General features: G+C 38.8%; 1 protein-coding gene across 1 annotated transcript in view; it reads right to left on the bottom strand.

The window, feature by feature from the left end:
* The window catches only part of CEP85L (centrosomal protein 85 like), a 110,944-nt gene that overhangs the window by 89,696 nt on the left and 6,453 nt on the right, over window positions 1-14,795 (bottom strand). Inside the window, exon 2 of the mRNA XM_051792158.1 lies at window positions 4,248-4,409. Within this exon, the coding sequence (XP_051648118.1) occupies window positions 4,248-4,409 (162 nt within the window). The remainder of the gene's footprint in view (window positions 1-4,247; window positions 4,410-14,795) is intronic.

The raw sequence follows: 14,795 nt of genomic DNA, 5'->3' as shown, positions 1-14,795 counted from the left end.
AAAACCAAGTAACTTTGGTGCCAGCTGTACCATGTTCCCTGGTGTATCAAGAAATGCTACAATTAAATTCAACTAATTAGATTTTTTTAATCCCGTAAAAAGATAACATATTCCATTCAAAATGAAAGCCAAGAGACTCCTCTGGGTCTCATAACATTAAACCAAGTTCTTATTCTGTCAGCTAAGCATTCCACAGAAGTCGTTGGAGGGGGTTGTTAAAAAAGTTTTTAAAAAAAGTTGAACTAGCAGAACATCAAGTCCTGAAGAAGTAATAACTCTGATTCTCTGCATCCAGTTTCTCTCTTCTGGAAAGCAACATTCTATAAATTTTCAAGCCTATTAATCTGCAATCAGAAATGTTAAATCAAGAATTGCATTTAACAGTAAGGGAGAAAGATCTGCTTTATAAGGAACTTTTCACTGCACAACAAGCTTATCTGATGGAGGAAAATATTTGGTCTGCAAGAACCATGGGCCCCGTATCTTGTCACATCAATATCTAGTTATTATTCCTCCTGTCCAAAAGGCAAAACTCAGAATGTGCACAGGGGAAAGGGCTCTGCTGGGATTTACAGCCCATTTAATTTCCTTAAGACCCTGGTTCTCTAATTAGGTAACCCAAATAAAAACAGCCTCAAAAATACTTAAAATATAGACTTCATGTTTCTTATGTAAGTGGTACTGAAAGAATGGTTATACACAGGTATCACAATGGCTATCAAAAACTAAGTATAAATGCTATCATTGCTGATGAAGAACAGGAAACATCACGTTTCATGAATGCATTCACATTTTCATACAGTATTCCACGCCTTTTTCCTGACAGACTGTAAACTGTAAGAGAAGCACTTTAATCTAGACCATGCATTTAAAGTAGACAGAAAATCAGAAGAGTCATTATTTAGAAGTTTACTAAAATCTGCTTCCATTTGAAAGACTTCCAAATTAGACAAAGAGACAAGATCACGTAACTGAAGGTTTTCAGAACTTTTTCCCTGCGCTTTTTCATTACAAGAGGCTTTTTTCTGCCACCCACCTCCCCTTAACCTTGTTTCCTCTTTTAGCTTTAGTTCTGAAATAGTAACAACAATCTTTCCGTCAAATCTGAAGTTTAAGAGACAACCCAAATCTAAAGGCCTACACACAGCACAGCTGTTAGCTGATGTTGGGAGCTATCTTTTGTCCCTATAAACATAAGCCACAAATGCTATGTCTGCCAATTTCACTGCTGACAGTGGGAAGGAAAACAAGAACAAGACCATTCAGGTAGTCTTCACTGATAGTTGACCAGCTGTTTGCCATCAACTAAAATCTTTTATTGCACATGATTCATCCTCCTACTCTACCAGAAATGCAGGAACTTTCCAACAGAATCACAGGGCTCAATGTTTCACCTCCATCATATCTCTTAACAGAGGACATGCGGTCTTTCAGAAGACTTAGCAGCAATCAATGCCCAGAGTAAACTATTCACACAGACTTGTACAGGATAAGTTGAAAACAGTAGTAACACAGTTGACTTACAAACAGAGTTAAGTGTATAAAGAAAAGAATCTGGAAAAGACTGTATCAAAATCTTTTCCTCGTGCTCCATACAGAATGCAGAATTATTTCTGTATTGCCCAAAAGTTGATCTGAATCCAGAACAACTTACTGACAGGAAACAAATAAATAAATAAATAACTAAAAAACCCCAAACACATGAACTGTCGTCTACATAGAGATAAAACACCTTTATATCTTTATACCTTTATATTAAGAGCTGAATTAAATGTTTTAGATCTATTTCATCCAAACTAATATCCCCACATTCATGGTTTATAAATGTTTCTCCTCAGCTTCCCAGTGCACATCAACATTGCACAGTTTCCACAGCGAAACTCCACTAGCTATTTCATTTCCTCATTTTCCTACCTTTGCACAACATAATATACAAACAACCAACTTAATACATTTTAACATAAAAAGTTTCTTTCTTATCTATGTCAAAACCCATCTCCCCTCCAAATCATGTAGGTTTGAGCCAAACACAAGAGATACTTGTCCCTATTCTTCAAACTCCGCATTTCCCAAAAGAACAAGTGTTCCCAAAACGAAGTATGAATAAGAGGATGGATTTGAAGGAACATTTTACATGCCATGAAAGAAAAGTTGTAAAGATACATTTCAAATGTACCGGAGCTCCATTCCCTGCACCACTGTATTTATTAGTAACTACACATCGATACAAATAAATTCACCTGTAACCTGACGAATTAAAGCAGATATTAATCCTAATTCTCAAAATAAGTTTTTCAGTTTTAGTGGACATAATATAAAGGAAATAGCAAGGCCACAACTCATTTTCTGAGCATTGTTAAAAACTGTAATAATCTGCTGACTTGTGAAAAAAATATTGCTCTGAAAAAGCCCCAGGAGCTTCTTCCCAAGCAGCACATTGACAGCAGATGGCCAGCATCAACTCTGCAGTTACCAGTCTGGCCTGGCAGCCTCACAGATGACAATGATACTCTTTTCTTTTTGTGGATGTGGGGAGGGGGCAGCTTGAGAGATGCAGACAACTGGGTATCATAGGCAACAACCCCTTCCACTAAAAACATATGTATGTATACAATCTATTTCCAAGCCTGTCACATGTTTCTTCCATTAATTTTCATTTTGGTTAGGTTTCCCTCCTTTATTTGTAACACTGAAAAAACTTTAAGTGGTAGAAAAGACAAACAAGGTGGCAGGAAATGGATAACATAAAAGATACAGTAGAACTGTCCATTGTCAAGCATTGCCAGAGACAAACTTCACGAACTACCTGTTGTGGCAACTTTCCCCCCTTTGTTTCACTCTCCCCTCAGCACAGACTTCCCCTGCCTTGCCCTGAACAGATATTCTCTCGCCTAAAGAGGTGAACAGAACATCTGATGAGGAGCTGCTGTTTCATTTCCTCTCCTTCATCCCACCCCTCAAATGGAGAAGCCCTCAAAACAGAGGAGGGGAGGGCATGTTTTTAATCCAAACGCTGCATCTTAAAATACTGTTGTGCAACATTTGGCTGAGAGTGATTGTAAAGCTATATATATACATAGCATTAGAGTGCTTTATTCCCCCTACATCTCCTGGGAGATAAAAAAAACAACCAGTGAGGCTTCTGCATTAATAGCCATTTACTATTTCAGTTTTACACCCAAGAATTTGAATATCTGAGCAAAACCTTTATTTTGCCAAAGCCAATAACTGTTTAGAAATGAAAATAAGCAGAAAGCAAGCTATGAGTTCCTTTCCGACCAACAGATGCAACACAAAGACGGTGGAAAGGATTTTCTCATGAGCAAAGAGCCTGATATACTTAACTGAGGCATTTGGACCTCTCCTCAGGAATGCTCAGTCCCTCACAGAGACTTCTGTCTTACATTGATTCAGCATTCCTTACCTCATTTCTTGTAATTCTTCCTGTTCTTCCTCATCTCAGCTATCCTTTTGAAAAATTTATCACACATAGAAAGATGGTGGAGAAAAGTATATCACAGTCCTGCTGTCATTATCTGTCTTGAAAATCTTACTGGGAAATAAGGTTATTCAAGAAGAAAACCTCAAGTCTTCTTATGGCCTAATTTCTGTCTCATTCAGGCTTAATTCCAGTAATGGAATGTAATGGAACCTTAGAGGCTGCACCCCTCCCTAACAAGAACACCTTTGGGTAATCATGACTTAATCCAAACTAATTTTTAACAATCCTTAGATATTGTTATTCTTCTCAAAGACCTTGGACTATGTGTCAAATGCCATGCAATGAAACCTAAATTACTTACCACCAGAAGGCAGAGATGAAAACACAACACACCCCATTTTCCTCCCAGCCCCAATGAGAAGCTTTCTTTGCTGACACACACAATGAATACCAGAAAGTATTGTCCTTTCATAAACTCCCTCAGAAGTTTTTATGCTTTTACCACTTGTTCATCAAGTGCTGTAGTACAGGACATTAGTTCCCTGCATAAATCTGGCACTTCTTGTTACTGCAATTATCAAGAGATGTAACACAAGTACCAGCTTTGTGGCAGAGATGCAAGTTAACGCACACAACTCATGCAGAACTAAATTAATCAAACCTCACTGAAACAATTACTTGGTCCAGCAAGTAAAAAAAAAAACCTGCATGTGCTCAGTAGCTTTGATTCTTTTGGGAAACATACCTTCAAAACATTTTGGATTGTTTTCTCAGAAACAGCCAAAACTTAAGAGTGCCAACTCACCTTCCACACTGTCAGAACAGGAGGTACCAATCCCAGTGTCCCCGCTGTCGGAAGCTATACTGTGTCTTCTGACAGGATTGCTTTGACTGCCTGATGAAATCGTTGTGCTCTGCCACAGGGATTCAGTACCAGGTAACCATCCCACTGAGGAATAATCTGAGCCTATAAAAAAAGGAAGCCAGAATTCTGTCATTACAAACACAGTACAGAAGGCAACTAAAAAGTATCTGTCAAGATGAAAACTGAATCCTCCGTTTCATAGTTCGAGTCAGACTGTGCCTACAACTTGGGATATTATTTTTTTAAAATTAAAATCCTTTTGCTAGGTGAAACCTTCCCAAAAGTTCCAATACATATATTTTTACTATTTAAAAACATGATCCTTATACTATTCTTCCACAAACATTAACAAAACAACTATCACATGACTCCTATCCTAGAACTGATTCTCAATTCACAGCAGATTTTTGCATTGCATGCCTTCAAATACAAAGAAATGAACAAATGTTAGGCCAGAAATCAGCTGAAGATTTGGCCAGTGAGATACACTGATTTCCAACTGTGCATAAGCCCCATGACCTAGGTGATAAAATAAAGCCAGCAGTGAAATCGTCAACACTGATACCTTCAGTAATTCATTACGTTTCTCTGTTATCAGTAGTTTTCAGTGGTCAAGACAGACTACAAACTGAAGAAGGCACATCGTAGCTGCACACAAGCTGTGTTTGTGAGACATCTATCCATCTTGCAGTTTGCTTCATTTTGGTTATCTTCTTAATTCAAATAATCATTAAAATATTACATATTAAAACACAATTGAGAGCAGCAAACTGTTCCTCTGCTCAAGGAGTTTTTAAAGTAGGCCACATATTCTCATAGTCAACCTCAAGAGAATATATATCACAGAGTACAACCCCAGACAACCATTACAATTTCCAACAGCCAATATCTAAATCTGAGAATTGTTTATAGGCAGACTACTGATCACCACACTCACACTCTGAACCAACAGAGTTACATAAAGAACCCTGGAAAAAAGCACGGCTGCACTTCATCTATATATAATCACATACATGCAGCCCCTCTAGCAGTTAGCTCTGTGCACCACTTTCAGCAGGAAATGACTCATGAAGAAGTATCAGTTCACATACAATGTCTCTTGTGCTACATGCGGTTATTTTTAGGTCATTTAAACATTTTCAGCAGTGTCCATCTAAAGTCATAACATCAATTTAACTCTGCAATGATATCTGCAGATCATTGCTAACTCCAGCTGCACTCGTTTTCCAGCAAATTAAGTAGTTCGGAAAAGTATATAAAAATGAATATGTATGTGTGTGTGTGTGTATATATATATATATATATATATCCCCGCCCCTACATATATGAATACACACATACTCCCCATATAGCAGCCAGATCACTAGACCCACTAGCCACAGTGGTAACAGCTGCTTGCCAAGTCAACTGTAAATTGAGGAACACACTTAAATACCTACTTACACAGTCAATTCCTTACTGCATGTGCTATTTAACTGTAAGATGGCATCTAAAACAGTCTACTTTCTGTAAGTAGGTTCTTGAAGGTCTTAAATATGCCTGTCTATCTCATTTGCCTCAACTCTGTTCTCCGTTGAGGTTACTGCCTCTTCTTCCCTTAACACATTTTCCTATCTTTTCTCCTGGTATTCAAAATCACTCAGTTCTCCTCCCAAATCATTCCACTTTAGCAATATCTTGTGTAATGTATTTCCTTGTCTTCCTTAGTTTTTCCTCTCCAAAAGTCTCAACTATGCCACTGAGTATCTTCCAAGACCAGAGGAGCCACACATGAACACACTTGCCTGTGCTCACCAGTCACACCCTCTAAAGAGGCACCAGCCAAGATTCTAAGGGAACACCACTCCAGGTGTCATTCTTCATACCATCCTCTCTGTGCCATCACCTAATGTACTGAAGTTTTGCATACAGCTAGTGGGAATCTGGGACATTTCTGCCTCTCCTACCATCCAGCACATTTTTCACTAAATAGTCTGGCTGCTTTGGGAACAATAATTTTTCCCTCTAAATAGGGCTACTTTTCACAAGAGTTCCACTTCATACATCTCAAGCTGCACCTAGCTATTCCAGCAAGAGTAATGCTAACTTATGGGAGGCCCAGCTAATTAAATCAGAGACAGTTCTGATTTAGGAGACATTTCAAATACATTTACAGAAGAGAAAATTAGACTGGTTTACCCTTTATCATGCTGGTTTCCACTATGCAACACTTTGGTGACATTTCAGCTTTTATGACATTAAAAAGTGTTAAAAGAAATGCAGCAGATAATGCTACCACTACTGCACGTTAAATTAATACAGTATTAAGTGTTGAACCCTTTAGATTTCTTGGTTAGAAAAATACTCAGTTTGTGAACCTATAACCATCCATATGCAAACCCCCAAAGGGGAGAGATACTTTTCACTCTGGTGGAACTTTGAGGAATAAGAGCTAAAAATACCACAGAACCAGAGTAACTTATGAAAGGACATTCAGAAGTCACCTACTCTAACCCCCAGCTCAAAGCAGGGCTAATGAGATCAGACTGCTCCAAGGTCCCATCCAGCTGAGTCCTGAACACCTCCAAGGACACAGATTCCAACACCCTTTCTGGGCAGCTTGTTCCAGCATTTAACCACATCTCAGGAGTCTCTCACATTCCAAATATTGGTGCAATATATCCTAAAATTGCAATAACACAGTGCAACTAGTCTCAACAAAAAGGGTTAACATACTAGAGGGGGCAGACAGTCATCCTCATTGGGGTCTCTACAGGTACTGTAAGCTGAGAAAATAATAGGTGCTACAATTTTGGAAAATAATAGGCATTACAAATGGATTACCCTGCTCTAGTCTATTCTCAGTTTTACACCCACACAGTCTTGGGACACACCAAGCCCCCTGTGTGGTGCTGAACAGAGGTCCAAGAGGACACACTGGCACAACACACAATTAATGCAATGCCTTCTTGAGCACTTTTGCACCCAAGGGAAGTTCAGCATCACTAAGTTAACTCATGAAGCCTGATCCTTGAGCTTGCAGGCCTGAAGAGCTAAGTACTGGTACACATCCATAGCTACCCACAGATCAGCATGAGGCCAGCAAGAGTTTATTGGCTTTGGCTCAGCACAGACCGGTCAGATCCCATCTGGCTTTCCAGGAAAAATACTCAAGTCAGTCTGCATGGTGCCCTGGGCTCCAGAAGAGTCTCTTCACTCAGACACTCCTTCTCACTACCCACTGGATGCACAGCCAGCAGGAAAGTGCCCACAGTGCTGTCATTAGGATAATGCCTTCCCCTTACAGCCAACCTGTACACAAAGATACAGACAGTGGCTGGCATGGGGTGGAACACACTCGTTTTCTCCCTGGGCTTCTACTGCTCAGGAGAAACCTCTACATTTATAAGGGGTATGTCCCAAGAAAGACAATTATTTTAGCTTTTTAGTACGTAAACTGTATGTGGGTTTTAACCTATTTTAGGCATGTCAAAAGAACACGGTTGCCCATGATCACTTCCAAGAAATGCTATCTCTTTGACTCCCTGACATTACACATGCTCTGTTTTTTCTAAAAAGATAGCTAATGACGTATTCCAGGAGTCTACACTTTTTAGTATTTCATGGCATATCTGCATCACTGTTTTACTTTGCTGAACTAATGATGACTCTACTCCATAGAAGGCCATTACAAAAATACAAGTGTCTACATGAAAGAAAGCTTTTCAAAGCTGATTGAACCCACTACCATAAATAAGTACAAGCAACGAGATAGTAGGAACAGACTCAATAATTAGGTCTCGATGGTAAGTAACCCATAAAATAGGACCTGATAGAACTCGCTAGTCCAAGACATTATTTAAAAATTAATTTATTACTTTCTTTATTTGAAACTAACTTTCCAAGCCAAGTTATGAGGAATCACCAATGGCTATGCACCTTGTTCTATGGTCCCCAGCTCCTTTTTGAACAGCTCTCTGCAAATATATGATCTTTCACACAGAAAACAGCCTACACTAGAAGAACCAAGTATAAGAGAGGAAGATACACAGGAGTCCCCACACTGCTCAGTTAGCACACCTGCCTTACCCTGCTGCTCTAATTTCAAGTCTGCCAATCAACAGCTAGTGTCTGTCTGCCCAAAATACAGTGGGATAAGAAAAGCAAGCAAAAACTTCTAAGAGATATTTGTGCTGCTAAACTGTATATTACCATCTGACTATGATCATTCTTTACCAGGCTAGAAAACTCTACCTTTCATAAGATTCACCAGAAGAGAAAGAAGAGTAGTGTCATCCTACCCACCTGTAATTTCCATCAACAAACATGACAAAATACACACGAGATTCCAAACAAATCTCAGAAGGAGCCTTGCTTACACAAAAGGTTGACTACCTCCTTAAATTTGGCCAGCTAAATATACCAACATAGTCCTGTGTTTCCAGACTAGACATTTAAAACAGATCCGTTTACAACTAAGTATATTAAGTGCAGGAAGTAGATTACTTATTAAGAGAGAACAGTTGTTGAAATTTCACTCCACAAAAACATGTATCTTTTTCTGTGTGTTACAGAATGCTGTCAGCTACTGCTGGCAGAAAGTCTCCTAGTTAATTCTGGATCATTACCGCTCCTAATTTCAGTGGCATGCACAGTTCCCATTTGATATACATACACAAAATAAGCACACCACCATCTTAATATCTATTTCCTAAAATACCTGAAAAATGCTTGAATGTAAAGATTATTATTTTTAAGAGACAGCTATGATATTATTATTTTACCTAGACACTGAATGGAAAGCAGCAGCCAAAGACTTAACTGGGTTTCACAACAGATACATCCTAATTTAAGGATATTGATTTTTCTATTCCACACCATGACTGACATAGATTGTGACCAGAAGTGAATCACCCATGACAGCCAGTGTAAATTTATACAGTCAAAGGATTCTGAAGGAGATATCTCACTACAGTACTATCAAAACTGACAAATAAGCAAAGCTCCATTCTAGTCATCATGGATGTGACCAGGCTGTACAATAGTATTTCATGCCAGGATGGCACTGAAGCCTGCCTGAAGCTCTTCCATGGAAAGAGAGTCAGCATTCAGCCCAAAGACACTGCCAAAGTTAATTAGTTCACCCTCACCATCTGTACTTTTACCCAAACCCCTGCTAATTATGCCAGGAGATCACACAACAGTATTTTGAAACAACTCACCTCCAAGCTCGTTCTCCCACATCTACTTGCACAATCCCCTGATACTGATGAATTTATCCCAACTCCTACACAGGCCCCTCTTTCCCAAGGAATTCTTCAGGGTGTCATAGACTCTCTTCTGCACTCTCTCCCTGTCCCATAGGGCGAAGTAAGCACACATCTTTTCAAAAGGAAAAATCTACAAACAAACCCACAAATGGTCTCTCAGTGACCCATTTGCTGTATTGCAGGAAAAAAACTTTCTTCCACTGGAAAATGTTTGTTTACTCATCATATATGCAAAATCACTACTGATGTAAGATTAAAGACGACTTCACTCCGGTGTATGTTTCATGCACAAGTCTTTGCCAAAAATATTCTATTTTTTTTAACTAAGACAATACAGTGAGAAAAGGAAATGGAGGCAGGTGAATCTAAAATGCTAAAAAACCTTTTCAAAAGTAGACACAAGAGCAGATGCCATACTTTAACACATTCATATAGGGTTTTAAAAAAAGCTGAGAGTCAGCAATAAAATGGCTCAATGGCAGCCTCCTTCAGTCAAAGGTGAAGCAAATGATAAGGTGCATTCAGTCAATCTGATATCCTGACACGATAAAAAGATCCAGACATGTAAGTGTTCCTTGTAGACAAAGGCAAAAAGAAAACTTATTTGGACAAATAAATTCTTTAATAAATACTTTTGAAAATAATGTTTAAAAACTGGCACCTCAAGCCTAACCACCTAGACACATACTTCCTAGGTGCACTTCATCTCTATGATCCTTCTGCAAAATAAATTGCAACTTTTATTAAAATGTCCAAAACAAGTTCCAGGTCTACAATGAAACCTCTTCTCTTCCAGGATGAGCAGTACAGTGGAAAGAGGATTTCTAATGCTTTCAGGGAAGGTGGCCAGCTGACAATTTCAGGATCCTTTTCACAAACGCTCTGGAGGTGGTGGAAGCTCACAGCTTTACCAGCTGGCCATGAACTCAGATACCAGAAGGCCTTAGTCCCTCCTCTCACATGAATGCAGCTCAGAGTAGGTGGATGATGCAGTTTAATCTAAGTGCAATAAGAAGCCGGGTAAGGTGGGATGAAATGACAGCCCTGAACTACTGAATTTTTACATTTCAGTTTCTCAAGAGCACAGTGTCAGACAGCTAAAGTATGAATCATCCTGAGCACTCATATTCTTTATTAGAGTGCTTTATTGACAGAGCCTGCAAGCTATTTAACCAAGTTCTAGTTTTTCATTTGGAAACTGATTAGAGCAATCCCAAGTATGCAGAAAGATAAAAATGTACAGATATAGAGGGAAGCAGGAAAAGAAAAACAGGAATGCAAGACTTTAAATAGAAGAATATTGAGAGACTTTTTTATCAACATTTTTACTTGTACAGCCTGATAACACACTGCCTGGTATACAAAGGCCCATACCTGTCCTCTGTATTGTTAATGTGGAAAAGAATTCATTTACCAGAGAGAGAGAAAAACATAAAATAGTAGAGGAGAAAAATTAAAGTAGGAGAGAAAGAAGAAAATCCTCAAAATACACATACATTTGATTGGCAACATCAATTATAAAAACCTAGCTATGGTCATATTTTAAGGAACATAAACTTGTGCTTCAATTTCTTGAGAGCCTAATTTAAAGTAAGTTGAGAGTCTAATTTAAAGAAGCCAAATCTCTGGCTTCTTTTGCATCTCAAATTTCTTAATAAAAGTTAAACAGTTTCGTTTTTCCTCCCCTAGAGAAGCGTCTCAATGCACAACCTCTCATCATAGATAATTATAGCTATAAAACCTTTGTCTTCTGTACAAAACAGTATTTCAGTGTGAACCTTCACAAGGTCCCATTTTTGTAACTTTACAAATGCGTACGGGACTGCACGACAACAAGTTACAAGGCATCCCATGCAGGAACGTGTGTGATTTAGAAGGAACAGTGGGAACTAAGAATAATAAATGCGTCATTTTGATAGATGAGCTTTAGAAAATCTTGCCAAGGCAGTTTAAAGACATAATCAGGTAGCTCACTGTCTATCAACCCCCACACCAGTGTCTATAGAAAGTGAGAGGTGCACAGCTCTGTCTTTCCATCAAAGGGTCCAGCTGGCCAGCTTATGCTGCTGGTTAAAATGGGTTTGAGCTGAGAACACTGTTTGACATTAGAGCTGGCTGGATCTTGTGGTCAGCTGCTACACAAAGGCTGCTCACCCTTCGCAGACACCTTTGCTTGCCCAGCATAAGCCCTGCCACTCCAGAGCCCACAGAAAGGGGTTCAGGAACAAACTGTTCCTGCTTACGGAAAAGGTTATCTGCTAATTTGATTCCTAAGCTTGCTCAGCAAGGGGTCAGACAAGAAGCAGCGCCAAGGAGGGAGTGGGAACATACAGGTCTGAGGCCTCTCAGCAATTAGGTAGTAACTAGGGGTATACTACTGCCAAATTGCACATTGTGGCTCATTCTAAACTGGAGTGAGATAGGCATAAATCTCTGGCTGGCTACACTGAGGAGGACAAAATCTGTTCAACTAGCAGAAAGCTGTGTTCAACACAGCATTCTGTTATCTAAAAAGGTAGCAAAATCCTTAAGACTGACACAGTATGTAATAATGGGCTCTGCCTTCCTCATTTCCACTCTAGAAAGCACATAAAACAAGAACTCAAATTCTTAACACACTTTATAATTTATACACACACAGCATTTAGCTGTAGTTATTTAAGATCAACCCAATGATTAAATTCCAACCCTTCTCAGGAAAGAAAGAGGTTTGCTTTCATTTCATCACAGGAGCAAGACCAAAAACTCAGTCCAATTGTTGATGGCACTCCTGTGAGTTTCCTGCTTCCAGATACAGCATTTGCATAAAACAGAACTTCAAAATACAAACTGCAGATGTTTCTTATTTCACATTTGGCTCACAGACCACATCTATTACCTCATGCCTGCTCTGCTGGCTTGCGTGTTTGTCTTCGGACTCAATGCACTATTCACCTCACAGAAACACAAAATTATGTTTTTAGTTTCCATTCACTTCCATATAGTAACTGCAGAAGAGAAAGCTACCTTTTAAACTTAGAAAGTTTATCAATTACAATAGGAAGAGGGGAACATCCAGGAAAATAAACACATTAAATTATGCTTAAAGTTAATATAAACGTTGAACAGCGAGCCCTCAGGACATGCAGTCAGTTCCCAGGGTCTGACAAAAAAGCTGTGCACTTGTAGTTGATCAGCTGCATCTTCCTATCAAAAAAAAAAAAGCTACTGATCACAGATTACCATCTATGTTTCACTCCTTACAGCTTAGTTTTACTGGTATTTAAAACCATAACCAGGTAAGTTTTTCTCCAAGTTTTTTGCCATTCTAACATTTTTCTTACAGAATTACCTTTGTTCTCCCTCTTTCTGATTAAAGAGTTAATTCAATCTCTTCTAAGCATGGAGAAAAGTGAAGTAATCATAACTGCTAGAATGAGTCAAAAAACACTAAATGGTTTTAAGCAGCTCCCAAACTTTCCAAGTGGATCAAATAAAGGAGTTTAGCAGCCTTACTTTTAAAAAAAAAGTTAATAATTTCTCTCCTCCTTGTAGTCAAGGAGGATCAGATCTAAAGGTACCTTTGACACCAAAATAAATGGTGAAGACAGAGACTCCCACAAAATAAAATTTCACTGAAATATTTTGCTTAAGAAAAACAATGGAAAAAATCCTAATGTTGTCAAAGAAGTCTAATGTGCATTACACACACAACAGCATCTACTTTAATAGGAACATACCAGAGACTGAGCCTCCAGGCTATAGTTTTAGTGCATGCTAACAGAAGTATGCACATCATGTAAAGGAGTTCCCACACTGTTACATTTGGGTTAAAAGGATGAACTGCTCCCTTCATGTAAGTCATTAGGAGATTTTCCTTACAAACTTCCAATGCCCATGTCACAGAGCACAACTTTTCCCCTCACTTAGCTCTTCACCTTCCACTAACACCTATTCAATATAAGGACAGACAATACCCTGAAAATTAAAAAGTACCAGATAAAAAGAAAAAAATCCTTCACACAATACACCATCAATCCAGGATAATTCCACTCAAAACTTGTACTTCTTGTCTTTCTGTCTACCCAACTACAACGGCTTTTAATGTAAAACTTTACACTACAATAATTCTATCAGCCACATAAAAGTCCTTGTTCAATCAGTTTGGTATTTCAGATGACGGAGGGAACAGGAAGAAGTTAAGACTGTAACTGTTATCTTTGACTTTCCAAACTAGCAAAAGGAATAAAGTTAGAAGTAATGGTATTTCCAATGTCTTTTTGTGCTTTCAGCTGGGTCACTACACTTCATAATTTTTTTTCTTATTACCCACAGAACCATCAGGTCTTTGATCAGTGTTTGTCATTGAACTTCTATACAAAGCATTAATTCTCAACTATAAGAATGCCTCCAAAGGTTGAGAATTGCCAAAAGGTATAAATAGCTTTGCTGAAGAGTAGGCATTTGGGAGAGAAGATACCATCTTATAAAAAAGATAACACTTAAATAAGAAAAGTCTTATTTATTCTGAAACATTTGAAAAAGTTGCAGCTTTCCACACCACCTGGAAACTATGCTACAAAAGGCATAAAAGAAACATTAAAAACACAAGGATACCTTATAAGGAATCTCAGATCTGACTCCAGGATGATTCAAGAATGTTTCTTGTCCAAATACCACACCACTGGTCTCTAATGTACTAGGAAGCTAAAAGTTTGAAAAGCATCTTTTGCTCTTCTACTTGTATTTGCTAAGTCTACTTCAGGTATTTTAATGAAGAGGCAATTAGGACTTTTCCTTGACACTACTGGCACTGCCCTTCCTTAGCAGGACTGAGATAGTCTCCAGTACTACTTCAGTCATTATCCATTATCCTGGACCTGCTTAAACCTGTATGTGAGTCCACTAATTGGTGGAAGTTACGCTGTCCAACGGAATTAATGTCACTTTTTCCTGATCCTCACTCTTAATCTTCCTTGGCTTTCATGGTAAGCCTGAGGATTAACTATATACTTCCTGATGGCAGCAGCAGCAGCAAACCAAGACTATGCTGGGAGATTTTTCCACTCTCCATGAGCTGATTGAAGAGGTAGTCCATTTGACTCTAAATATTCCACACCTGCCTGATATCAGTACAGATGCTTCCTGCAGTGGAACTGATAGATTCCTGTCAGGTTCCCGACACCAGGGTCAGGCAACTGTAACCCCTCCCCTTCAGCATTTAACTTCAGCATTTTCCTGGTCCAGCCTCCCCAGTTCG

Source organism: Manacus candei, unplaced genomic scaffold (assembly GCF_025592945.1).
Source record: "Manacus candei isolate 608988 ecotype Guabito, Panama unplaced genomic scaffold, ASM2559294v1 h1tg000034l, whole genome shotgun sequence".
Classification (NCBI taxonomy): Eukaryota; Metazoa; Chordata; class Aves; order Passeriformes; family Pipridae; genus Manacus; species Manacus candei.
This window is presented reverse-complemented; position numbering and strand designations above follow the sequence as displayed.